This window comes from Dromiciops gliroides, chromosome 5 (genome assembly GCF_019393635.1).
Source record: "Dromiciops gliroides isolate mDroGli1 chromosome 5, mDroGli1.pri, whole genome shotgun sequence".
Taxonomy (NCBI): Eukaryota; Metazoa; Chordata; class Mammalia; order Microbiotheria; family Microbiotheriidae; genus Dromiciops; species Dromiciops gliroides.
The window spans coordinates 277636819-277664039 of NC_057865.1; the positions used below are offsets into that span (position 1 = coordinate 277636819).

The 27221-nt window shown below is 40.7% G+C and overlaps 1 protein-coding gene across 2 annotated transcripts in view; it reads left to right on the forward strand.

Moving 5' to 3' along the window:
• The window catches only part of ANO4 (anoctamin 4), a 444684-nt gene that overhangs the window by 14152 nt on the left and 403311 nt on the right, over positions 1–27221 (forward strand). For both annotated transcript variants that reach the window (XM_043969145.1, XM_043969146.1), the window contains exons 2-3: positions 3142–3225; positions 13113–13364. In XM_043969145.1, coding sequence (XP_043825080.1) covers positions 3142–3225; positions 13113–13364 — 336 coding nt within the window. The remainder of the gene's footprint in view (positions 1–3141; positions 3226–13112; positions 13365–27221) is intronic.

A 27221-nucleotide genomic window follows, 5' to 3' on the forward strand; every position in this document is an offset into this window, starting at 1 on the left:
GCTGCTCCTTAGTCTTCTTACTCTTTTCCCCATAACTGTCCATTATTTTTCTTCTATGTTAAGAGATTTGCTCACTGAATTATAAGATTATAGTTCTGGAATCAAAATGGACCATCTTATACATCCCCAAGTCCCACCACTTCATTTTACCAATGAGGAAACTGAGGCCCAGATAAGCAAAGTGACTTACCCCATGTAACACAATCAGTATCAGAGATGGGGTTTAAATCCTAGTCATCTTGACTCCGAGTTCTTGCACTGTTGTTTTCCTTGTGTGCCTTTGCCTTGGCAGCCCTTTGGGCCTGGAATGGGCTGCATCTTCGGCTCTGTGTCCATTTTGGGTCAAGACTTAACATAAAGACCACCTTCTACATGTACACTTCTGATTCCTCCTGGGTGCTAGGTCCCTCCCTCCCAAAACTATTTGTGCTTATTTTGTATATGTTCTACATATAATTACATCTATATCTGACACAGTGGGTAGAGGGACTGTGTGGCTGAGACCACAGGGACTGGAGACATAGGCCACTTATTGTCCTTTTTCTGTCACCTTGGTTTGTCAGCTCCAAGGAAACCTGACCTCTAGTATATATAAAAAAGGGGGTTGCACCATCTGAGGCATAGGTTTGGCTAGCCAGGACATATCTTGTTCATGGATGGTGGCCGGGTAGAGTGAAGGGACCCTCATTGGATCCTCCGGACTATTTAGAGTTGCTCTCCCACTTTGAAGCCTTAAGGAAAATGGACAACTTGAAGGGGTGGGTGGCCCCTTAGGTACATTTAGTTTCAGTTCAGCTGCCAATAATAGGGACTTAACACATCAGTGAATCATGGCCAGACAAAAGTAAATCCTCCCCCCACCCCCATCCTGAACTCTCACATAGTCCACTGTGGCAGAGATAGGGGCAGCTAGGTGGAGCATTGGATAAAGTACCAGCTGTGGATTCAGGAGGAGCTGAGTTCAAATCTGGCCTCAGACACTTGACACTTACTAGCTATGTGACCCTGGGCAAGTCACTTAACCCTCATTGCCCCACAAAAAAAAAAATAGCCAGAGATCTGTGCATGGTGTGTGTGTGCATGTGCGTGCGTGCGTGTGTGTGTGCGTGCGCGCGAGCGCAGGCAAGTAATTAGGGAGAGGGAGAAGGCAGCTGCCAGCACATGTATATATCGTCTCAGTAGAATGTAAGCTCTATGAAGGCAGAACCACTTGACTCTGTACCCTCAGGCCTAGCACAGCGCTGAGGAAATTTTGATTGATCACTTTATACCAGGCACTATACTAGGGGCCAGAGGTACAAAGACAAAAATGGGGAAAAAATAGATGCCCTCAAAGGATTTGTAGAATCATAGAATTTGAGAGTTGGAAGAGACCTCGGTGACCAATGGGTCTGACCTATATGAGACAGAAGTTCCTACTACAACAAGGGCTCGCTTTCTATTGGTTGCTTTTCTGAGTATTAAGAAGGGGATTGATGGGGAGGCAGAATCAGCCATACCTGACAACTAATCAGAGTTTGGAGGGGGAGAGAGACAGAAGAATCAAAGATGGAATTTTGTCTTTGGAGGTGATGCCCCCAGTAGAAATAGACAAGTTTTGGTGGAGGAGAGGGCCTTGCCCCTTAGATGATGAGCTCTGTTTAGGGCTTGTTTTTCTCCTTGTAACCCCAACCAATTAACCTTTTCTCTTGGGAGGGAACAATCATTCATGTGGCAAGGACTTCAAACACAATCCACCAGTGAAGGATTAGCTAAAGAAGTCAGGAGCCTGACAGCTCTAAGATTAGTTATTCAACAGAGATGTTTTTGCTCTGAATTTTGTTGGTTAGGAGAGCTGTATAAATGAAAGGTGACCTGTGTTGCATACAGCTGCTAGAATCATTTCCCCAATTTCCCATCATCTTCCTCCTCTCCCCTAATGCAAGAGCCTACTTACAATCACCTCTGGTATCCAATCCAAACTCCTCTGTCTGATCTTCAAGGTTCTTTACCAATTCTCTTCCTTCTACTTTACTAAACTTGTGGCTTTAGTTGCCTAACAGACACTATGTAATCAAAGAATAAAACTTATATTTAAAGTTTGCAAGGTACTTCATATTTTTATTCTCAATTGCTTTTCTCAACAGCCTTGTGAAATAGGGCTGATAGTATTTTATTCCCATTTTGCAAGTGAGGCAATCAATTTTTCTTTGCAGGGCATTAAGGGTTAAGTGACTTGCCCAGGGTCACACAGCTAGTATGTGTAAAAGTGTCTGAGGCCAGATTTGAACTCAGGTCCTCCTGAATCCAGGGCGGGTGCTTCATCTACTGTGCCACCTAGCTGGCCCTAGGAAATTGGATTTTAGAGAAGTGAAGTGACTTGAACCTGGGTCCTCTTGACTATGAGTCCAGCAAGTCATCTACTGTTCCTCCAGATACCTTTTAGATGTGTAACCAGGACAGGAAAACAGGGGCTTTGTCTTGGGATACTTACATGGAGATATACTTTTGAGGTCATATCTCATCCCATTGAGATTCTAGAGTTTCCCATCCCCTTGTCCCAGAATGTCATGTATCTTCTGTGACTTTTCTTTCCTTCTCAATTGCTACATAGGGGCACAAACCTGACTTCTTGTGGGGAAGCCTTCCCTATGTCCTTGGACCTATTGGTTAGACCTATGGTGGGACAGTGCCTTTCACTGCCACCTCCTCTGTTCTGTGTTGACATTGCCCCCACCTCATATTGTTTTTTGCCCCAGAGGAGGAAAGTCTTCATTCTAGCTCTTGTGCTTGGCATGTCTTGGGTATATTTTGCTTATCTGTCTGTGTCTATGGTTTTGTGGGCATCATTTCTGCTATTTGTAATATAGTAATCAGGCCCACTAGGGGGCACCATAGTCCATAGAGCACTGGGCCTAGAGTCAGGAAAACTCATCTTCCTGAGTTCAAATGTGGCCTCAGATACTTACTAGCTTTGTGACAAGTCATTGAACTTCTCATGGCTCTAGGCAACTCTCTGAGACTGTAAGTTGCAAAGAAGGTGCCAGCTTGCATTGGTAGAAAGAATTTCCTCTCCTAGGAGTTCCCTATATCAAGTTTCAGACCCTAGCCTTTAGTTGCTTCAACCTAACCTGACTCACCCTCTCTCTTTCTTTTGAACAGACAAAGAGGTTAGCAGTGGGAGCTACAACCTCTCCACTGCAACAACAGGAAGTTACTACAGCTGCGTCAGCCAGATCACCATAGGTAAGCAAGTAGGTGCCATTTTATTTTAGCAAATAAAACTAAGGTATGTGCCTGGAAATGGAGATTGGAGACACTGAAGCTCTGGAACATTTGCTTTTCAGATTGGAGTGAGATTGGGCTACAAGTTCTCTGCTTGGGGGAAAGGGAACATGGGAGCTTCTTTAAGGAACTGCAGGGCTTTTCTATAAAATAGAGAAGGAAAATCTGGTTCAGGACAGGGAGTTTCCAGAGAGGTACACTGACTTGCCCAAAGTCATGGCACAGTCAACATTTGAACTCAAATCCTTTGACTCTAAAACCCAACCCATTATTCTTTCTCTTACCCCCAATATCATCATAATTATTAAAGTATTAATAATAATAAAAAGGATCCCAAATACATGGTACCTGATGCCTAGTAGCTACACTAGAACACAGAGCTAGAGAAGCCCCTCTTGGGGAGTGGTCTCACATCTCTTTTCCCTGGGGTTGTCATAATTTGTGTTCCAGGTTTTCTAAGTTCTATGCTTAGAATCCCATTTCTTCTTGGCTTCCTGGGAACTTGGCACCCCTGAGGTTGCCCAGCATTGCCGCTTCTGATCCCTTCTGTGAAGAAGGGCTTAATATAGACTAACATATGATTATACCTTTCCTCTTTGCCTGGGGATCCTCAAGGCTTAGAAACTCAAGTGGATTTTACTGCTCTTTCAGATTATCTAACCAGAAAAAAGACTTCTTTAGAACTTTATAAGATTTCAGAAATAGAATAAATTATTACTTTAAAGATTTCTTCCCAAGTTTCAGCAGGGCAATGATTATACATTGCAACTTTCAATAATGATTTCTTGAATGAATTTAAAACTTTCACAGTTCATTTGAGTCTTGCCACTCTCTCATTCAGCTTAGGGATGCCAGAGAGTTACAGTGGGGAAAGGAGGCATGAGCTACTTAAGGAGCTTTTAATAACTCACTCTTCGCCTTGGAATTATTGGCTTCACAGCTTTGTCAATTGGTAGGAGCTCTCCTACTTGAATTGTTTTAAATCATTTCCTTTTTTGGGCAGCTAGGTGGCACAGTGGATAAAGCACTGGCCTTGGATTCAGGAGGACCTGAATTCAAATCCAACCTCAGACATTTGACACTTACTAGCTGTGTGACCCTGGGCAAGTCACTTCATCCTCATTGCCCCACCCCACCCCCCAAAAAAAAGAAAGAAGAAAAAAAACCCTGAGCATTCATAAATCATTTCCCTTTTTTGTACCTGACCTGTGATATTGTTGTTGGAGGGAATGCCCAGGGAAGATACTATCTGTCTCAGTGGGGGAAGCTAGCATACATTGTTGGATGGGGATTCAGGAAGAGCTGAGTTCAGATCTGATCTCAGAGACTTACTGTGTGACCCTGGTCAAGTCACTTAACTTTGATTTGCTCACCTATAAAAGGTGGATAATAATAGCACCTACTGCTCAGGGTTGCTGTGAGGATCAAATGAGATAATATTTGTAAAACATTTAGCATAGCACCTGGAACATAGTAGGTGCTACATACATGTTAGCTCTTATTATTATCATCACTATAATTTATAAAATGAGGATAATACTAGCATTTACATCCCAGGGTTGTGGTGATGATAAAATGCAATAGTATTTGTAAAGCTCTTTGTAAATCTTAGCGTTACATCAATGATAGCCATCACCCTCCATCACCATCATCACTGGTGCAGCTATGTGGCACAGTGGATAGAGTACCAGGCCTGGAGTCAGGAAGACTTATCTTCCTTAGTTCAAATGTGACCTCAGACATTTTCTAGCTATGTGACTCCGGACAAGTCACTTTGCTTCAGTTTCCTTATCTGTAAAATGAGCTGGAGAAGGAAATGGTGAACTACTCTAGTATCTCTGCCAAGAAAACTCCAAATGGGATCCCAAAGAGTTGGACACTACTTAAATGACTGAACAGAAACAAAAACCCTTTGACTACAAAGCCAGTATTAATTTACTCTGTACATATCTTGTATTTACATATAAATGTTTGTGTTGCCATAGTCTAGTAGAATGTAAGGTCCTAAAAGTCAATGAAGGGACCATTTGCTTTTTTGTCTATCTCTAGCACCTATCACATAGTATGTGCTAAATGTATGCCTCTTGATTGAGGGAGGGAGGGAGGAAGGAAGGAAGGGAGTATCTACATGGAGGCAGACCAGCACCATAAAAAAGAAGGCTGAATTTGGAGTCAGAGAACCTGAGCTTGATTCCTAGCTCTGCTGTTACTGTCTATGTTATCTTGGGCAAGTCATTTAACATCTGGGCCTCTATTCCTCAATGGCAAAATGAGGAATTGGATTAGACAGCTTCTAAGGTCCCTTTCTGCCCTAAACTTATGTGGGTTTCTTTTTAATTTGATGCCAGTTTTTTAATCTTAATAGTATTTTATTTTTTCCAATTACATGTAAAGATAGTTTTCGGCATTATTGGGGGGGGTTGGTGGGGTTTTTTTGCAACAAAAATTTATTTTATTTTTTTCCGGTTACATGTAAAGGTAGTTTTCAACATTCATTTTCATAAGATTTAGAGTTCCAAATTTTTATCCCTTCCCCCCCTTTCCTCCCCCCTGCACAAGACAGCAACCAATCTGATATAGGTTATATATGTACAATCCACAAGTGCTCTTTTTTTTAGTCTGTGTTCAATCAATATCAGTTCTTTTTATGGGAGTGGGTAGTGTGCTTCATCTTAGTCCCTTGGGATTGTCTTGGATCATTGTATTGCTGAGAGTAGTTAAGTCATTCACAATTGCTCATAGAACAATACTGATGTCACTGTACACAATGTCCCCCCCCCCCAGTTCTGCTCACTTCACTATACATCAGTTCATATGAGTCTTTCCAGGTTTTTCTGGAACCATCCTGGCACCATTTCTTATTCAGCATTTGTTTTTATAAGGTTTTGAGTTCCATATTTTTCTCCCTCCATCCCTTCTTTCTCCCCTCCACAAGACAACAACAAATCTGATAAAGATTATATATGCACAATCATGTTAAACATATTTTCACATTAGTCGTGTTGTGAAAGAAGAATCAGAACAAAAGGGAAAAACCTCAAGAAAGAGAAAAAAAAGTGAAAATAGTACGGTTCAATCTGCATTCAGATTCCATAGTTCTCTTTCTGGATGTGGAGAATATTTTCCATCATTGGTCCTTTGGAATTGTTTTGGGTCATTGTTGCTAAGAAGAGTGAAGTCTATCACAACTGCTCGTCACACAATGTTGCTTTTGCTATGTACAATGTTCTCCTGGTTCTGCTTACTTTACTCAGCATCAGTTCACTTAAGTCTTTCCAGGTTTTTCTGAAATCTCTTTGCTCATCATTTCTTAGAGCACAAAGTATTCCATTACATTCATATACCACAACTTGTTCAGCCATTCCCCAATTGATGGGCATTCCCTCGATGTCCAATTCTTTGCCACCACAAAAAGAGCTGCTATAAATATTTTTGTATATGTGGGTCCTTTCCCCTTTTTTATCATCTCTTTGGGGTACAAACCTAGTGGTGGTATTGTTGTGTCAAAGGTTATGCACCCCTTTGCACAGTTACAATTTACTCTCCAGAATGGTTGGATTATAAACTTATGTTTCTGTGAAGGTCTGATTCTTTTGCGTGTTGAAATGGAAGTTGCCTTGGAATCAAAGGTTTTCTAAATTAATAAATTAAATAATAAATAATTAAGACAATCAATTTTCTGAATTAAATTATGAAGCTGGTTGTTGCAATTACAACAGTCCCTGCCTTCTAGGAGAGCTTTTAGAGTCACTCTGGGAATGAGCTATAGAAACTGTAAAACAAATGACAGAAACATTAAGTACATAGAAGTCAAATTGAACAGCCTGAGAGATTCCAGGATGGAACAATTCCTTCTTTTTGGGAAAATCATGGAATGCTTCATGGAAGAGAAGTTTACACATGAGCTGGGCTTTGAAGGAAATCAAATGGTTTCAACAAGTGGCGATATGAAGACAAATTCATTCCAGGTATAGGGTATAGGTAATGTATAAGTGTGTATAAATGTCTGGAGGTAGGAGAGGTCAGGACCAAAATGAGAAATAGTGAGAAGTTATTGTTCATGAAAGGCCTTTGTGTGAAACCAAGATGAAGACAAGTTGTAGAGGCCCTTGAATGCTGTATTTTACCTTGTAAGTAATAGGAAGAACTTGAAGGTTTTTGAGGGAGAGAATCTGAGAGAATCAGATGTGCCTTTGGAAGTTTGCTTTAGCAACAGTTTGAATCTTACTCCTAAGTAAGTAACTTTTGCTAAAAGCTTGCCCTGCATTTGCAGTCAGAGAACCTGGGTCCTAATCTTACCTCTCTTACTTAGTATCTGAGGATGAGAGACCTGGAGCCAGAACTTGGGCCATCATGTCCAACCTTCATTTTACAGGTGAACAAATTGAGATCCTCAGAAGAGAAATTAATCTCCCAGTAGGTTCATACAACTATGAAGTCTCAAAAGTGGAATTGGAACTCAACTCTAAGTGGAATGGGGTACCTGACTCTAAGATCAGTGCTCTTGCCACTATGGGGCTGCCAGCTTGTAGAGGCAGGGCAGTCAGTATGTCCAGGCGTCAGTGATAAAGCCCCTTGATTAAGCTCAGGTCAATCTGGGTACCTCCTGTCCTTCCACGGAGCAGCTACCAATGCCTTCATGTTCCTGGATTTTCCTCTGATGTAATTTATTTACAGAGATTCCAATCGACCAAGACCAATTCATTTCTATCCAGCAACATGGGTAAGATGAATTCCATGGAGAGCAATAAATAGATTTTCTTCTGAATGGTTCCTTTTGTTTTAATGTTACATGAATTGAAAATATTTGTTAATATCCTCAAACTAGGTGGTGATTTTAGAAAATAAAAAGCCTGCTTAGTTTTCTAGACCATGCATCTACACCAATCCAACAGAACTCATAAATGGACTAAAAATTTACCTCTAAAAAGAAACAAAGGAAAACAAGCCGCAGGGACTATTAAACCTAATGCTTTCAGGCTATTTTCTCATGTAGAACAATGTTTCTAGCTGGTGTCAGAAATATGAAGGGAGGACAAGGATACTGACACTTGGGGAGGACAAAGAAAGATGTTGTCATTGTAATCTCTCATTTATATAGCACATTGACATTGTAAAAAGCATTTTCCCCACAGAAATTCAGTGAAGTAGGTAGGATAGGGATAAGAACTGGATCTTTCTTATGGATATAGGGAACTCCCAAGTGAGAAAATTCTCTCTACCAGTGTAGATTAGTACCTGCTCTTCAATTTACAGTTTTAAAGAAATACCTAAAGTATCAAGAAGGTAAATGACTTTCCCAGGGTCATGCAGCTAGTAAGCATTGGATATGAGATTGCAACCTTGTTCAGCTGCTTCCAAATCTGGTGCTCTTTCCCCTCTTTGGAGAGGTGAGGAGAGGGAAGGGAATAAGTGTTTATGTGGTGTCTACTGTGTGCCAGGTATTGTGCTAAGCCCTTTACAAAAATGATCTCATTTGATCCTCACAACAACCCTATGAGTTACTTTTATTATCCCCATTTTACAATTGAAGAAAATTAGGCAAATGGGTTGTGACTTGCCCAAGGTCACACAACCAGGAAGTGTCTGAGGCTGAATTTCAATTAAAGTCTTGACTCCAGGCCCAGCAGTCTATCCACTGAGCCACCCTGCTGCCTAATTAAGCTGCTTCTTTAAACATTGTCCTTCTAGAAGACTTCAAAATGCAAACAAATATCATCTTTAGTAATAATGTTGGATTCTGAATTTGGAAATGTTTGCGAAAAGTAGAATGACATCTCAAATAATTAGGACCTTCATGTAACTGGATTTGTGTGTTCAAGTTTATACTAAATGCAGTAGAGATGCAAGAAGGCTAATCTTAGTAATAGTGGTATCTGTCAGAAAATTTGTTTTTAAAAATATCCATGCTGTCAGTAAACATGTTCATTCAACAGGGATCAAATATAAAATTGTCTGTTGGGTATTTTTTTAAGTGAGGCAATTGGGATTAAGTGACTTGCCCAGGGTCACACAGCCAGTAAGTGTCAAGTGTCTGAGGCTGGATTTGAACTCAGGTCCTCCTGACTCCAGGGTCAGTGCTCTATCCACTGCACCACCTAGCTGCCCCTTCTGTTGGGCATTTAAAGTCACCACCTGGATGCCCCTCCTCTGCTTCTCTAGTTTTCTTACATCTTATATCTCTCTCCTCTCCCCAGCGCATACTCTGATCCAGTGGCCCTCACCTCTTTGCTGCTCTATGCACAAGACATTCCTTCTCTTGGCTCTGGGCATTTTTTCTGTCTTTTCCCCATGTCTGGAATGTTCTTTCTTCTCAGCTCTAGCTCCTGGCTTCCTCTAAGTCACAACTAACTGCCAGTCTTCTACAGGAAGCCTTTCTCAGCCTATTATAATTCTAGGGTCTTCCCAATCTGCTAATTATTTCCTGTTTTTGTTTTTTGTTTGTTTTTTCTGCATAAAGTCCATTCATGTCTAGTTATCTCCTCATTAGATTGTGAGCTCCTCAAGGGCAGGGACTGTCTCTTACCTTTCTCTTGTATCCCCTGTGCTTAGCACAGAGCCTGACACTTAATAAATGTTTATTGACTGACTCCTAAAACACAGAGATCTCCAGGTCTGTAGATCAATATGTAGATAAGCATATTCCCATTATTGTTTAATGAGAATTTGTGTTGAGAATAATGGTGCTGGAGAAGCATAATTTTAATCATCAAAAATAAACTTGTTCATTGGATCACTGAGCAAGTTGTGATGGATGGAGAGATACCTTCAAAAGGTAGGAGGGGGCATCAAGGTGGCACAGTGGATAAAGCACCAGCCCTGGATTCAGGAGGACCTGAGTTCAAATCTGACTTCAGGCACTTGACTCTTACTAGCTATGTGACCCTGGGCATGTCACTTAACCCTCATTGCCCCCTCCAAAAAAAAAGGTCCAGTCCTGTTTCTGAAATGTTTCGGGCTTTATGACCCTAGTCAAGTCACTGAATCTTTGTGCTCCAGGTGACTCTTTAAGACACTGTTGTTGTTGGTCAGTTGTTTTTCAGTCATGTCCAACTCTTGATGACCTTATTTGGGGTTTTCTTGGCAGAGATACTGGAGTGGTTTGTCATTTTCTTCTCCAGCTCATTTTACGGATGAGAAAACGGAGGCAAACAAGATGAAGTGACTTGCTTAGGGTCACACAGCTAATAAGTGTCTGAGACCAGATTTAAACTCAGGAAACTGGGTCTCTGATTCCAGGCATGCTGTGTACTATGGTGCCACCCAGCTGCCCTCCTTAAGACCACACATCACAGAGAAGGTGTCAGCCTGTATTCATAGAGGGTATTTCAGCACTAATCTCTATCCCTGTTTCATAGGTTCTTAGAATTTTAGAATGTGGAGGAACTGCACAAAACAACTCATCCAACCTCCTTATTTCGCAGGTGAGGAAATGAGGCTCAGAAAGAAAATCACACAAGTGAAAAGTTCCAGAGCCAGGATTTGAACCCTAGTCTTCTTGATTCAACTTGAAATCCAGAATAATCTTTTTTTTTTTTAAAGTGAAGCAATTGGGGTTAAGTGACTTGCCCAAGGTCACACAGCTAGTAAGTGTTAAGTGTCTGAGGCCAGATTTGAACTCAGGTCCTCCTGACTCCAGGGCCAGTGCTCTATCCACTGCGCCACCTAGCCGCCCCCAGAATAATCTTTTGATTGTACTTTACTCTCTCTACCCATCACATCCACCATTTTCTTCTTACACATTATTTTGAATGGGTTGAAATAAAATGTATGTTTCTGCTTCTGTCTATTTAGCATCTACTGGGTACAGAGCACTGGATGAGTTACTAAGTTTAGAGACAACACAGTCCCTGCCCTCATGGAACTTACAGTCTAGTAAGAGAGTGTTGAACATACACAGATAATCAATATTTGAATTAATAATGTCTATCAGGTACATGGATGAGGTGTAAGAAGAAGTGCTTTGGGAAGTCTGGGAATGGGAAGAGACAACAGAGAAAACATCCTGGAAGAGATAGGCCTTTGAGTTGAGCTGTAACAATCAGAAATGGGGTAGGGGTGGAAAGAGCATTCCCAAAGTGAAAACAGAATGAACAAAAACATGGTGGTGGTTAAAGTAAGAGGAGTCAAGAGAGCCTGTCAGTATTTGAGTTTGCTTGTATAGACAAGTGCAAGGAGGTTGAGAACATGAGATTAGGTAGAAAACCCAATTTGTAGTTAGCATTTAGATTACTCACCTGTAAGATGGGATAATAATAACACCAATGGCACAGGATTGGTGTGAGGATCAGGTGAGATTTTGCATATATCTATATCTGTGTGTATGTATATGTACATACACAAAAATGCAGAACATGATATATACCTACATATATGTGTATATTGTATAATAGGCATCTATTATACAATATACATATATATATATAAGTGTTTTGCAGTCTTAAAGCACTGTGTAAATGCTATTATTATTATTATTGTCAATATTTCACTTTTGATATAAGTGGGTCTTTGTTGTAAAATACAATTCTTTATATGACCTTGGGCAAATCACTTCAACACTCTTGGCCTCAGGTTCCTCAGTTATAAAACAAGGAGCATGTGTGTGAAAGGTTTTGTGAATGTGCCATCTTCCTGGTTGGCCAGAAGATGAATGTTGGAAGCATCCTCAACTCTTCTTTTTCATTCATCTCCTTAATTTAGTGAGCTTTCAGCTTGTGTTGGCTTCTTTACGAAGTTTCATAATTCTTTCTTTTCCATTACATTTGCCACAATTCTAATTCTCATCCTATTTTTTTTTTGCCTGATGGCCAGGCTATTGTGATCCCCATTCTTATTCTTTGCTAATATATGTCTAGATAGAAATCCTCAGTAATTCCAGCTACCTAAAGAGTGAAGTCCAAACTCCTTAATCTTATGTTCAAGGCTCATAACAATTCAACAACACTATATAGTGGAAGATGTACTGAATTTGAAGTCACAGGTCAGGAGGTCAAATCCTGGCTCTTCTTACTTATAACTTGTGGGACCTTGGGCAGGTCACAACCTCACTGGGCCTTGGTTTTCCCTTTTGCAAAATGATTGGATTAGACTGTATGATCTCAGAGGTAACTGTCAGTTCTAGATTTATGACCTCCAATTGAATCCTCACCCTTCTGAATGACCTTGCATGGGTCACTATATTTCTGATTTTCACTTTGTTCATCTGTAAAATGAGGATAAATATACCTATAGCGCTTGCCTTACAGGACTGTTGTGAGGCTCATATGAGATACTGTGAAAACATTAGAATGCTATGTAGAGGTCGGTTTTTCAGCATAATTATTTGAGAGGGGAGTGGGATCTTTAACTTTATATGTATACAAACTCCCAATAAAGAAATTTCCTTTACTAGTGCAGGGCAGCACCTTCTCTACAACTTCTAGTCTAAAAGAGAGTGGCTGAGGTAATGAGAGGTTAAGTGCGGGATGACACATCACATATGTGTCCAAGGTGGGACTTGGCCCCACGTCTTCCTCACTTTAAGGCCAACTATGGTGCTTCTGTATGATGATGATGTTGCTTTTGTGTGCACCTACATCTTTAAGATTTTAATTTACAGATAAGGTATTGAATTCAAGTTCCTGTCCAGGTACTGAGTTGCTTTGCTAGTGAAAGTCTCTTCTCTGGGGAGCTCACTACACCCATGAAATGATGGGTCTGGACCAAAAATTCTCCTTATCGTTCCTCTAGGCATCAGGACTGCCTCAAGGGGGACTTTCTTTGCTAAGGCTTTTGTAAAATATATGCAAGGGAGCAGCATGTAATGTTTCCCAATTCACTTTGCTGACCTAAAATATTTCTGTTGCCAGGTTATGATGTTGCTGGGCCAGTGGCTATTGGGTTGTCCCACTGGAAGAACCCATATGCTCAAGGTGGACCTCCACTGTCATCTGATCTGCCTCTCTTCATCTCCAAAGATGCAGGCATTCCTGTGTATCACCGCTCTTTTACTCGAAAGACTGACCTAGCCACCCCTTTGTCTTGCCCAGCTTCACTGTCCATCACTCCAGTGCCTTCTTACAGCAGCAGCAGCCAAGAGACTCTGAGTCAAGATACAACAGGTAAGAGTTTTTAGCTTCTCTGAGGGAGGGGTGACCCAGGACTCTACTTGCTTTAGTCCCTTTCTGCCTCATACTGAAACATAAATAGTACTTAAGATTCTGGTTGTGTGACAGTCAGATTACCAAAAATCCAACTGGATTCTCATGGAGCTGGTTTCCATGGGTTCCCATAAGGGTAAGTACTGAAGTACTTGGCTATTGATTCAAATGCCTTTGGTGTCTAGTAAAAGATGGTGATGAAACATCTTCCCCTTTGAGCAGAGGTGGGGGACTATGAATGTGGAATATTATGCATACTGTCATATTTTGTTGGTATGTTGATTAATCTTCATACCTTTCTTACCTCCCTCCTATCCTCCATGTCCTTTCCTCTCTTTTTCCCTCTGTCCCCCACATTGTTCTTACCTGCCTTTTGACATGTCATAGTTCACTGAATAAAGGAAGAAAGGGGAAAGTAAATTTGAAAGTAAAGATATTTAGAAATGAAATATACTGATAAAAATGAAAATTGAAAAAAAAGTGCTGAGCTCCACTATAAATAAAAGTTTTAATGAATATTAAGGGGAAAAAGACTCAACTCTTCAACTTTTATTCAGGTCTCATTAGATATTTAAAGATCTAGAGATGATTGACCATTCATTCAGTCTCTTTGTTTTCAAACTGCTGTCTATTTTCTCCATGTGTGATGTACCTTGCTCATAAGAGGCTAAGCCTAGTGCTCTGAGCAAGAAAAATGCTTACAAGAGAGTGATTTTTGCATTGATTGCTTGGAGATCATCTTCAGATGATTAAAGAAATGTAGAAATACAAAAGTGGTTGAGTCCATTTTGTCACCGAATTTAAGTTGCAAAGAGAAACCAGTGTGGGACCACATCAAGAGAGCTGGCTTTGGAGTGAGGAAGAACTGTTCTATTACTGCCTCAGATGGGTCCTGGTTCTGTGATCATAAATGTGATTGTCTTTCATCTATTCTTTTTTGCCCTTACTTTTTATGTACATGTAGTGTCCCCCACTAGAATATAAGCTCAGTGAGGGCAAGGACTCTTTTTGCTTTTTCTTTGTGTCATCAGGACTTACCATGGTGTCTAGCAAACAATAAGCATTTAATAAATACTCAGTGATCATGGTAAATGAAAAGATCTAGGTTCAAATCTCCCCTTTAATATTCATGACCTTGGGCAAATCATTTAAACTTCCTGAGCCTCAGTTTCCTCATCTGTAAAATAAAAGAGTTGGTCTACTTGGTCACTGAAGTTCTTTTTAACTCTAAATATGTGAGCCTTTGATTACAAAGGAGTTGATGATGAACAGTAAGGAGGGCATTTCCACACTGGGAGCCTCCCACTTGGATGGAATCACAGATTTTGATTTTTTTTTAAATGCAAGAGGTGTGAATGATGTAGATTTTCCTCTGTCATTTCTTCCCCATATGGATAATGGTACTTTAGAGGCAGTAGTTTGACCAAGAAACTAACTCTCCTAATCTAGAAACCTTCCACACCTGTATTCCACTGGTCACTTGGTCATAAGAGTTCACAAATGCTGCCACCTGGAGGTCACATCTCTCCATTGCATAGGAAGTAGTTATTATAGAAAATGAGGCTGAATTTGATTGTCTCATATACTAAAATTTTTGATTGTTCTCTGAGATTATATCAATTGAAATTGACACCCTCATCAGCATCGCACATAGGAACTTGTTCCCCCTCTCTTTTTAATGATAATTATTTTTCCCATAATGGGTATAATTTGACCTGCTGATTGGAAATCAGTAATAAAAGCTCTGGAAATTATATGGGCCTGCTGCTGTAAAATGATTTCAACTGGGGCAGCTAGGTGGCGCAGTGGATTAGAGCACCGGCCCTGAAGTCAGGAATGCCTGGGTTCAGATCTGGCCTCAGACACTTAACACTTACTGGCTGTGTGACCCTGGGCAAGTCACTTAACCCCAATTGCCTCACTAAAAAAAAAAAAATATTTCAACTAAGAATTTCCTAGTTTCTCTAATTTGATTTTTTATAAAAATGTTTCTTTTCTTTTCTTTTCTTTTCTTTTTTTTTTGGTGAGGCAATTGGGGTTAAGTGACTTGCCCAGGGTCACACAGCTAGTAAGTGTCAAGTGTCTGAGGCCGGATTTGAACTCAGGTCCTTCTGAATCCAGGGCCAGTGCTTTATCTGTTGCACCACCTAGCTGCCCCTAAAATGTTTATTTTCAATAAGCAAAAACTATTTTCTCCATGCCCCCCATTAAAAAAGAATAACAAAATCTTTGTAACACACATGCATAGTTAAGCAAAACAAATTCCTATAGTGACCACGTTCAATAAATGTGTTTCATTGTGCATATTTAGTCCATCAGTGTTCTGTCAGTCTCTTTGGATTTTTAGAGAAAGCTAGTCTGTACACAATGGCTTCAGATGGTGTGAAATTAAGGGGCAGTATGCTCTCTTTGGCTAGGGAAAATGAAAGGCTACAGAACTGCTTGAAGTGAAGCTTCCTGGGAGGTGACAACTGCCACATTACCATTTCATCATGTTTCTGTTACAATGGAGTATTTTTTTCTCCTGTAGATTACCATAATCAGAAGCAATCTGATTTCAGTATGCAGTGTCTATTTTTAACTGGCAGTTTTAAAAATATAAAATGCTATTTGATTCCTGGGAGTCTTGCTGTTAGAAATAAGATATTGAATTCCCCTCCAAGGCAATCATGTTGCTGTTTCTTGGTAGATTCACTGAGATGGGGAGGACTCTTAAATATACTAGTGTGTAGCAGCTAATTTTCTTTTTTAAATTGGAAGCTGTGGTTTGTCTATGTTTAAAACAGGCTCACAATTACATTCATGATGTCTTATAATGATTCCTTGATTTAAAAAAATGAATATTTTGTAATATGGCACAGTAGGGGTGCTAGGTGGTACAGTGGGTACGGTGTTGGGCTTGGAGGCAGGAAAATTGATCTTTCTGAGTTCAAATTTGGCCTCAGAAACTTACTAGCTATGCAACCCTGGGCAAATCACTTCACCCTGTTTGCCTCAATTTCCTCATCTGTAAAATGAGTTGTGGAAGGAAGTGACAAACCACTCCAGTATCTTTTTCAAGAAAACACCAAATGGGGCTGTGAAGTTGCACATGACTGTAAAATGACTGAATGATAACAACAACATGGCATAGTAAGTAGATAAAGAATTGGAATACCCAGGGTCAAGTTCCTCCTCTGACATAGGTTGTGTGACCCTGGGAAAATTATTTAACCTGTCAGTGTCCTATGCAACTGTCTAAGATTGTAAGTTACAGAGAAGGTGTTTACTTGCCCTAGTGGAGGGAGTTTCCCCTTCTAGGAGGTTAGATGGTGATCAGATGTCACAGTGGATAGAGTGCTGGGCCTGGATTCAGCAATATCTGAGTTCAAATGCAGCCTCAGACACTTATGAGCTGTGTGACTCAGGCCAAGTCACTTAACCTCTGTTTGCCTCATTTGTGAGGACCAAATGAGATACTAATTGTAATGCACTTAGCATAGTGCCTGGCACATAGTAAGCACTATATACATGTTAGCTATTATTATTATTATTATTAGCTATAAATATAATATGAAGGCAGTTGAGAATACAATGTAGTCCTATACATTGTATGGTACTATGGAAGCTGCACATTCAAATCCTGCCTCTGACATCTGTTAGCTGTGTGACTTTGGGTGAGTCGTTTCACATCTCCTAAACTGGCCTAGTCACTTTTTCTCTTACATAATGGCATGCCTTTACACTGACTGTCCCCCATGCCTGCAATGCACTCTTTCTTCAATCCTGTCTCTTGGCTCTCCTGGCTTCCTGCCAGTGTTTGGGACAGTTCAGGTTCTCTAATCCCCTCTCCCCTACCTCTACCAGTGGTTCCTTCCCTTTGACATGATCATCCCTTTACAATCTGTACAATTTTCTGTGTAGGTGATTCATGACTTTTTTTAGGTTGGCCATTCCATTTGGGGAGCTCTCATTGTTACAATGTTTTTCTTCTTGCAATCTAAATATGCAGCTTCTACTCTTTGCTCCCATTCTGCTGTCTGGGGCTAAACAGAACAAGTTGAATCTCTTGTATGTGTAAGAGATCTTTATATACTTTTCTAAAGCTCTTGGTTTAACCCACTAACCCTTACTGAGCCTAAGCATCCTCAGTTCTTTCACCCTCTTCTCATACAGACTGGTCTTCTCTCAAGATCCTGGCTTCCCTTCTCCTGAAGAATGATGGGATAATAGATCTAGAGCTGGATAGGAACCTAGAAGCTTACAAATCTCATTGAATCCCTTCATTTTACAGATGAGGAAACTGAGGTTAATCAGACAATAACCATTTATTAAGCACTTTGTTAGATAATGGGGATACAAAGAAGGGCTCAAGTCAGTCTTCACTATCAAGGAGCTCCTAGGCTGATGGGGGGCGGGGTGGGCAGAAGTACCATGTAAACAACTATATGCAAACAAGCTATATACAAGATACATTGGGATTATCAGCAGAGGGAAGGGGAATCAGGAAAGACTTTCTGAGGCCTGGAGAAGTTAAGCTTCTTGATGTCTTTCTTGGAATGTGGTACCCAGAACTGAGCACAGGGCTAGAGCATCATTTCCTTCATGCGTCACAATGTTATATGATAAATGCTACATTAATAAAACCATATAATTTATTTAACCCCCCACCCCCACCTTTATTCCTCCTTTCCCTTGCATCCCTTATTTCTCCTCCTGACAAAAATGGTGGGCAAATTTTCACCACTACTGCAGACTGGCCACTCACTTAGAGCTTGTCATCTTAGAGAATTGCCTTAGGCACTGAGAAATTGGGTGACTTAGCCATTATCACATAGCTTTTAAAATATGGATACCTAGTGAGAGAAATGAAAACAATATGTGAACAGGATCATTGGAAAGGATCTCAGAGGCCATCAAGGACTGCTTCTTAACTGGGGGGGGGGGGGTGTCTGCAAACTTTAAAAAAAATGTCCTTTGTAATTTTTTGTATTCTATACAATTAAAACCATTATTCTGAGAAGGCATCCATAGGCTTTGCCAGGCTGCCACAGGGCACGCATGACACAAAGAGCATGAAGAGCCACTGATCTAATCCAGCTCCCTCTTTTCACAAGTGAGAAAACTGAGGCAGGTAAAGGTTATGTAACCTTCCCAGGGACACACAACTAGTAAGTGCTAGAGAGAGCACTTGAATCCAGGTATTCCTAAGTACAAGTGCTAATGCTATATTCCTTCCTTCCTTCCTTCCTTTTTCTTTCTTTTTCTTTCTTTCTTTTCTTTCTTTTTTTTTAGTGAGGCAATTGGGGTTAAGTGACTTGCCCAGGGTCACACAGCTAGTAATTGTTAAGTGTCTGAGGCCGGATTTGAACTCAGGTCCTCCTGAATCCAGGGCCGGTGCTCTATCCACTGTGCCACCTAGCTGCCCCAAGCATTCCTTACCCTTGTCATCCCATCTGCTGCTCCTCCTTGAGGTTCCTTTCAGTGAGCCTATGGAGATTATGTCTTGAATTTTTAATTTATTTATAAAAATCAGTAATTTATGCACCTTTGCAGTAGTCCACAGAACATCAAACATTAAAGGAAAGTAGCAGAATAACAACTTGTCTCAGGACCATTTCTTACCTGAACTCCATCAAACAAGATTAAAATAAGACAATAGAAATAATATTCATCCCAGGGAGCACACATCATAGAATAATAATGACATGATTATTGTTATTAGTAAGATTACATTAATTTTTTAGTCCCTGTGCTGCATTATGGTCTAGAGATTAGAAAATGAATTAATAATAATTATGGTAATGATGATAATAATAGCTAGTATTTGTGTAGTGCCTTAAGGTTTACAAAGTACTTTATGGATTATCTCATTTGATTCTTGGACCAACCAGTTGAAATAGATGCTATTATTGTCCAAATTTTAGAGATAAGATAACTGAGGCTTAGAGTGCATAAGTGACTTGCCCAGGGTCACACAGCTATTAGGGTATCTGAAGAAGGATTTGAACCCAGCTCTTCCTGACTGTGTAGTGATCTACACAGTGCACTACCTAGACCTCTTTCTCCCAATAAAAGGAGAATACTTTATTCAGTTGAAAAGAGTATTATGAGCATACATTGCTACTCACCAGTCAGTATCCCAGGGTTCTAATCTCTGTTTCTAAGACAGAGTTTGAGTGATCACATGTATCTTTCCATGTAATCCAGAGTCATTGATGATGGTATTTATTGACTTTTTTTTTGTGGGGCAATGAGGGTTAAGTGACTTGCCCAGGGTCACACAGCTAGTAAGTGCCAAGTGTCTGAGGCCAGATTTGAACTCGGGTCCTCCTGAATCCAGGGCTGGTGCTTTACCCACTGTGCCACCTAGCTGCCCCTCTATTGACCTTTTCAGATAAGATCACTGGACTTCTAGCATTTGGAAGCATGCATAATGTGCTGTGGTCTGAAAATGATCTCTTGGCTATCATTAGTTTGCCTTGGATGAGGTACCTTGGATCTCCCTCTTCCCAATCATATGTCTGCCATATAAATCTCACCTTTTCCCCAGTAGATTGTAACTAGATACCAACAGGGACAATGCTAAAGAAAAGCCAGGAGTCTTACATGTCAGGGAGAGGACACACTCAATATGGGCATTGCAACCTAAGCCCCTGAGGGAACAGTTGGGTGCTGAGTAATATGTCCCCCCAGTAGAGTGGTGGCTTGTTCTGCCAGAGAGAACACAGGACTCCCTTGTGGCTGTGCCTCTCATCCTCATTCTTCATCTCCTATCCATCCTCTCATCAAACAGCTGGCCTAAAAAGCTTTCTGTGGGAGGGTGTTGGAGCTCTTTGGCATGTCATTAATGAAAGATGAGTCATGTTATGCAAGGGTAAAGGGAGGGAAAGAAACACTTACTTTGGGGGTTCTCTCTGTCTCTAAATCTATCTGTCTTGTTTTTCTCTTTGTTTACGTCTCTTCCTCTTTCATTCCTCTCTTCATTCTTTTCTTTCCTCCCTTCTTCCCCCCTTCTTTAATTCTTTCCTTAATGCTTCTCTTTAGCTCTGTAACTTCTGCTATTGCTCCTGATAGTACTGTCTGGGGCCAAAGAGAACAAATCTTCTTTCTCTTTCACGTGACAATCTGTCACATACTTGATATGCCATGTCCTAAATCTTCTATAGCCTAACCATGCCCATTTCCTTCAACCAATTTTTATGTGGTATGATCTCAGGGCCCTTACAGCCCTAGATCTATGATCTCATGACCCTCAGACCCAAGCATGGGCTGTGTTCATACAATCACAGGATGACTGAGTTGAGGTGAAATCTCTGAGGCCATCTTGTCTTAACTCATAATCTCTACCAGAATAAGATGTTCCCAACCCCCACCTCATGCCTCACTAGTGGTCATCCCATTGGTACACACATGTGACAGCATGATACAGTAGACAGAGGATCAAGTATAACATCAGGAAGACCTGGACTCAAGTCCTATCTCTACCATACGCTGGCTGTGGGATCCTGGGAAAATCATGTAACCTCTCAAAGGACTAGAGCAGCTATGTCAAACTTAAATAGAAATAGGAGCCACTGAATTATACATAAGAATCCCTGTCACCTGTGTATGGACTTAGAAATACATTGTACTTTCTGGTTTTTTACATTTTTCTTTTTTAATCAATATATCAACACATTAAAATCTAATAGGAATTGCATTTTAATCTGGTTCAGGTCCCACTGGGGAGTGTTGGGAACCATGCCCTCTGTCCTCGAGGGTTATCTAAGATTCTAAGTAGCAGAGAGGGTGCCAGTATATACTGATGGAGGGAATTCCTCTCTTGGAGTTCTCTATGTTGAAGAAATAATAGGTTTGATGCATATTATAATTATTCTATTTAACATGTAATGATAACCTGCCTGGACAAGAGACTTTCTCACCTGGAAGTTTCCTTCTCTGATGAAATTCCAGGTTAAGTCTCTTTCCCTTTAATGACCTCTTCAGTCTTTTCACTTCTAAATCTGGAATCCTATGAGTCCCAAAGTGAGTTCATTAATTCATACAAAAATTCATTCAATGATCATTTAAAATAATTTCCACTGTTCTTTGTGTATAATACACTGCACTCAACAAATCAGATGCAAAGAAACAGAAAAACTCAGATCTCCCTAATCCTAAACAACAAACAATACCCTCCCCCCACTTTTTTTGCGGGGCAATGAGGGTTAAGTGACTTGTCCAGGGTCACACAGCTAGTAAGTGTCAAGTGTCTGAGGCCGAATTTGAACTCAGGTCTTCCTGAATCCAGGGCCAGTGCTCTATCTACTGTGCCACCTAGCTGCCCCTCCCCCCACTTTTCTTGACCCTTCTCCTTTTAACCAGTGCTATCCTCTCTTTCCCCCTCCTCTTTCATGGCTAAATTTGTTTTTTTTTTTTTTTTTTAGTGAGGCAATGGGGGTTAAGCGACTTGCCCAGGGTCACACAGCTAGTAAGTGTCAAGTGTCTGAGGCCGGATTTGAACTCAGGTACTCCTGAATCCAGGGCCAACGCTTTAACCACTGCGCCATCTATCTGCCCCCTAAATTTGCTTTTAAACCCATCTAAATCCAATGCTTCCTCTTCACCACCTCAGTCCCTTGCAGTGTGGTAAAGCCTTGTCCCTACCCTAAGGAAACACTTTTAAAATTTTTTAAAAATTCATTTGTTTGAGATTTAGAAAGCATTTCCCCCATGGAAGACAATTGCAATCAGCAAGTAAGCATTAATTTTGTGCCAGGTACTGTGCTCAGTGCTAGAGGGATGATGAAAAATCAAAACCAACGCTATGAAGAGTTAGATACCAGGTCAGTTCCCAAAATAATGTTATATGCATATGAGTAGTTATCGAACCTGATCAGCCTTTATCACATGATTTAGATAGAAAAACACATTTCAAGTTTGAACAGAATAGTAATGCATCCTTCCTATTACAAAACAAAAAGCCTCAATGACAACCATTCCAGCCCTGGCCAACTGTTTTATAGTGGTCACGACAGGCAAATCATTTGCTTGTGGTAGGGATGGTATCCAAAGATCCTTCCACCTCTGAGACCCTCCAGTTCTGGCTATTCTGACTTTAAATCCTCCTATCTTGATCTGTGGACGTTATGTTTTAAATGACTGCTCCCCATGGAGAAATCATTCATGTCCAAAGAGGACTTCACTGGGCAGAGTTGGGGAAACAAAGTTTTGGGAGTGGAGAGAAAATTGGAGTGTAAAGTCAGACCTACAACAGACTCAGGGCATTTACTTCATCCTTTTGCCAGAAGGGGGAGCTATTTCTTAACTTGTAGGTAAATAGTAATTAAAGCCTTTTGGGATACTTTGCCTCTAAAAACTGAATGAGATGTTCCAAACCCTGGGTTGTAACCATTACACTCCTCTAGTACTTGACAATTTGCAAAGTGGTTTCAATATCTTGGGGATCTCATCCAAATCTCCTTCATAGGAAAAACCTGGGGCGTAACAAAATCATTGGAGGGGAGGGAATAGGATGGCTGTGGGAGAAGGGAAGGTTAGGAGAAAAAACCTTGAAGTCTTCAGCAGAAGGTCAAAAAAAAAATGTGCCGGCATAGATTTTAGTCACTGTCCCCAAGGAGCTACACCTTCATGGCAAAGGACATTCTAGGCAGTTACTGCAGCTGTGGTCCCATGCCATGATGCAAAGTATTTGAAATCTGAAGGCTTGGTTCCCATGTGACCTGGGGTGGGGCAAGTTCCTTAGCCTTCCAATCTCAGTTTCCTCACTTGAAAAATGCAGGTGTTGGAATAGATTGTACCTAAATCTCCTTCTAGCTAGAAATTCCTTGTCACTATTAAACCCCTTGCCATCAATTGGATCTCAGACATCTAAAATGTAAGTAGGTAGGAGAGATGAGGCAAGGCATAAAAGAATTTTACTTTGCACAAACCACAGTAAAAAAGAGCATCGACTTTGTAGGCAGAAAAATCTGAGTTTGATTTCTGTTTCTGATGCTTACTGCCTGTGTGACTTTGGATAAAGTATGCAAAGTCCCTAGGTCTTCATTTCTTCATTTTTAAAGTTAAGTTTTGTACTACTTGGCCTCTGAGGTCCTGTATAGCTCTCAATATATGATCCTATATGAACTTTGTCAGTAAATTAACAGGCAGCAAGTGACTACTTATTAGCTATGGTGGTCAGATGGGAGAGTGTTTCCTTGGCCTAATTGATTCTCTCCCTCCCTCCTTTTTCCATCATTTTCCTGCCTCCTCTGAGATGTCCTTGGATCCTGACCTTGATGCACAGTTAGCTGTAGAAAATGCCATTGAGTTGCTGCAAGCAAGGAAGGAATAAAGCGTCTTCCAATTCAGCATACATTTATTAAACACCTACCATGTACAAGACACTTGTATCTTTAATCCTGCTGAGTGTGGGATGGGATTGGTGCTGGACTTTGCTTGTGTGTGTGTGTGTGTGTGTGTGTGTGTGTGTGTGTGTGTGTGTGTAAGCATAGTTTAGGAGCAAGAACACTGGACAAGGAGTCAGGAGAGACCTGGAGTCCAGTTTTGCCCAGGACATTTACTTACTGCATAAGCCAGGGCAGATCACGTGACCTCTGGTTGTTAAAAGGCTTATATGAGATGGTGCACACAAAGGACTTTGCAAACCTTAGAGCCTTATCTGACTCTTAGCTATTAATATTATCTCCACTTACTTATCTTTGTTCTGTGAAATTCAAATAGAAACCATCCTGGGGCAAGTTGCTATGCTGCTGTTATCCTTTTACATTTAAAGAAGGAGTGAGACCAGCATTTGTGTCAGGCACTGTGATAAGTTCATTACAAATACTATCTCATTTGGTCCTCAACCTTTGTCAGACAGAGGTTAACTGACTGACCCAAGGTCACACAGTTAGAGCCTGCATTTGAACCCGGGTCTTTCTTCCTGACTCTAGACCCAGAGCTTTATAAGTTTTAGTGAAGTATTGGACCAGTGGCTGCTTTTTTAAATTGAACAAAAATGATCAAATGAGGAAAAATGTTAAAAATATTTAAATATTTATTTAAATATTTAAAAATCCTAAAGCACTACCTAAAAGTCATTATTATTATTACTAGGTTGTGATCTCATCTTCAGTCTATTCAATGAGACTATCATTGCTTTTGGACAAATTTATATTCATTTTCCATTTTTACAAAACATACATTTACTGATGTATCCCAGAAATGCATCCCTTATAACAAAGAAGGAAAAAAAAATTGGAGAAAATCAACAAAAACATTGATTGAAAAAATCTGACATTACAGAGCATCATTATTATTGTAATTAGTACTATCATCAAGAGAACCACATTGGGTAGAATTCCTGTGGCTAAATTATGGGATGACAAGAACAAGAGTTGCACAGGATGGTCAAGTATGGATGGGGTGTGATTTGTGTTATTGAGAGGATATTCAATCAGTAAGATAAAAGATGCCTTGAAATATTTGAGAATATCTAGAGGCCACATGGCATAATCTATGAAGGGCCACCTTTACATCAAAAAAACTTGGATGCGATTCCCCTCACTCCTCCCCCATCCTAGCTATGTGTCAGTGGACAAATCACTTCATTTCTCAGTGCCCCAGGAAACTCTCCAAGTCTTTGTTACCTAGGAGCTGTCCACTTGCTGATCTTTATGTGTTCTGGGAGTCCCTTAAAGGGGGGATGGGGTGGAGAGGCTTGAGACAAAAAGTCCTCCATTCCTCTATCTGCCCCCCTCAGCCTCCATTTTTATCATTTGGAGAATGACAGAGATGAGGTTCCTTGGAAGGCAAATCCCAGAGCCTTTAAGTTTACATTTTGATTGACCAAGACCTGTAATAAGGAAGAAGGTTATTCTAGCCTGTCACTCTTCCATCTTTTCCTAATTATTCCCTGGAGTTTGATTGACATATTTGCCAAGTCCTTCGAGATTGATATCAGTTGAATAAGTGTATGTGTCAGAAGCCAAGGATGCTGAAAATGAGTATCTGCCATTTCAGTCCAACGTCCATCACGTGTGAGCTGAGCCATCAGTGGGAGGGGAGCAGCTGCAGTCCCCTGCCATTTCTGGGGAGCTGCTGCTGCTTCTGGCCAGTAAATTCTGATCTTGACTGATCCCTTGCCCACCAGGGGAAAAGTGAAGGATGATAGCTGAGACAGAGTTTGCAGTTTCTAAATTTAATCATGGTGGTTTGAGAATTTCAACCCATAATTTTAAATCGTTGAAGAGAACAAGTCTTGAAATGGAAACCTTTGTTCTCAAGACCATATTTTTTTAACAGATATATTTTGTCCAGTATTGATTACCAGCTGGAAATCATGAAATACCATAGACTTAAAGTGATTTAGAATTAAAGTTGAAGGTCATTCAAAGGGCAATAAAGAGATGCAGGGTGCATTGAGCAGAATGTAGCATAATGCCATTTAGAAATCATAGCATCGGGGCGGCTAGGTGGCGCAGTGGATAAAGCACCGGCCCTGGATTCAGGAGTTCCTGAGTTCAAATCCGGCCTCAGACACTTGACACTTACTAGCTGTGTGACCCTGGGCAAGTCACTTAACCCCATTGCCCCGTTAAAAAAAATAAATAAAAAATAAATAAAAATTAGAAATCATAGCATCATAGATAAAGAGCTAAAAAGGACCTCAGGGGTGGTCTTGTAATCTAACTGCTTCATTTTATACATGAGGAAACTGAGACTCACAGGAGGGAAGAGACTTGCCAAAGGTCACACAGGTAATGGGTACAACAGAAGGAAAATTCGAACTCGGGTCCTCTGACTCCAGAGCCAGGAACTGCAGATGACATCTACTTATTGGTGTTTTTGTTTTTGTTTTTTTTGTTGTTGTTGTTTGTCAGGGCAGTGAGGGTTAAGTGACTTGCCCAGGATCACACAGCTAGTAAGTGTCAACCGTCTGAGGTCAGATTTGAACTTTGAATCCAGGGCAGTGGTTTATCCACTGTGCCAGCTAGCTGCCCCTGACAGCTATTTATTGTTACAAGATGAAGTGGTTATATTGGTAAAAATGGATGTTTCTCTCTATGTTCCCTCTTCTGTCCCTGTTCTTCCCTTCTTTCTATTCTCCTACCCATCCATAGCTTGTCATCCCTGCCTCCTTTTGTTCCCTCTATTCCTACCCTCTCTTCCTCTATTCTCTCTAAAGCCCTCCTGTTTCTCTGTTCCTCTCCTCATTGTCTTCTTCTGCCTCTATAAAACAACATGTAAAGTGTTTTGGGAACCTTAAGGTGTTATATATACAGGGTGTCCCCCCAAGTCTCTGTGCAGTGTCGGGCAGTTAAAGCTTAACTCCTTGGTCCAGTAATGCTCATCAACCAGAATTATAAGGAATTCAAGTTGGAGGTCACCCCATGGGTAATGGAAATATGCCAGGTGAGTGCGAGCAGGCTGGAACATGTGACCAAGAAATCATAGCATTGTTGATTTAGGATTAGAAAGCCCTTAAAGCTTAAAACTCCACTCAGACTTTTGGGACCCCCTGTAGAAATGTTAGCTGTCACCACCACCACCATCATCTCCTCTCTTCTTTCCCAGGTTTTCCATTCCTCCCTGAAGTGGGGGTGCATTTCACACAGTGTGTTTATCATTCCTTCAATACTGTGAAACTGTAGGAGTATTGGTTCAGGTTATTAAGCCCATTTTCTGGAACAAGCAGTGCCAGGATGATCCTTAAACTAAATCCCTGTTCTTTAATCCCCAACTTCCTTTTGTCTAATTGTAATCATCCATTACAGTCCCCTCTTGATGATATGTCTGATTATCATTAATTGGCTTTTCCTTGGTGAATCTCTTTAAAGCATGACAGTCTTG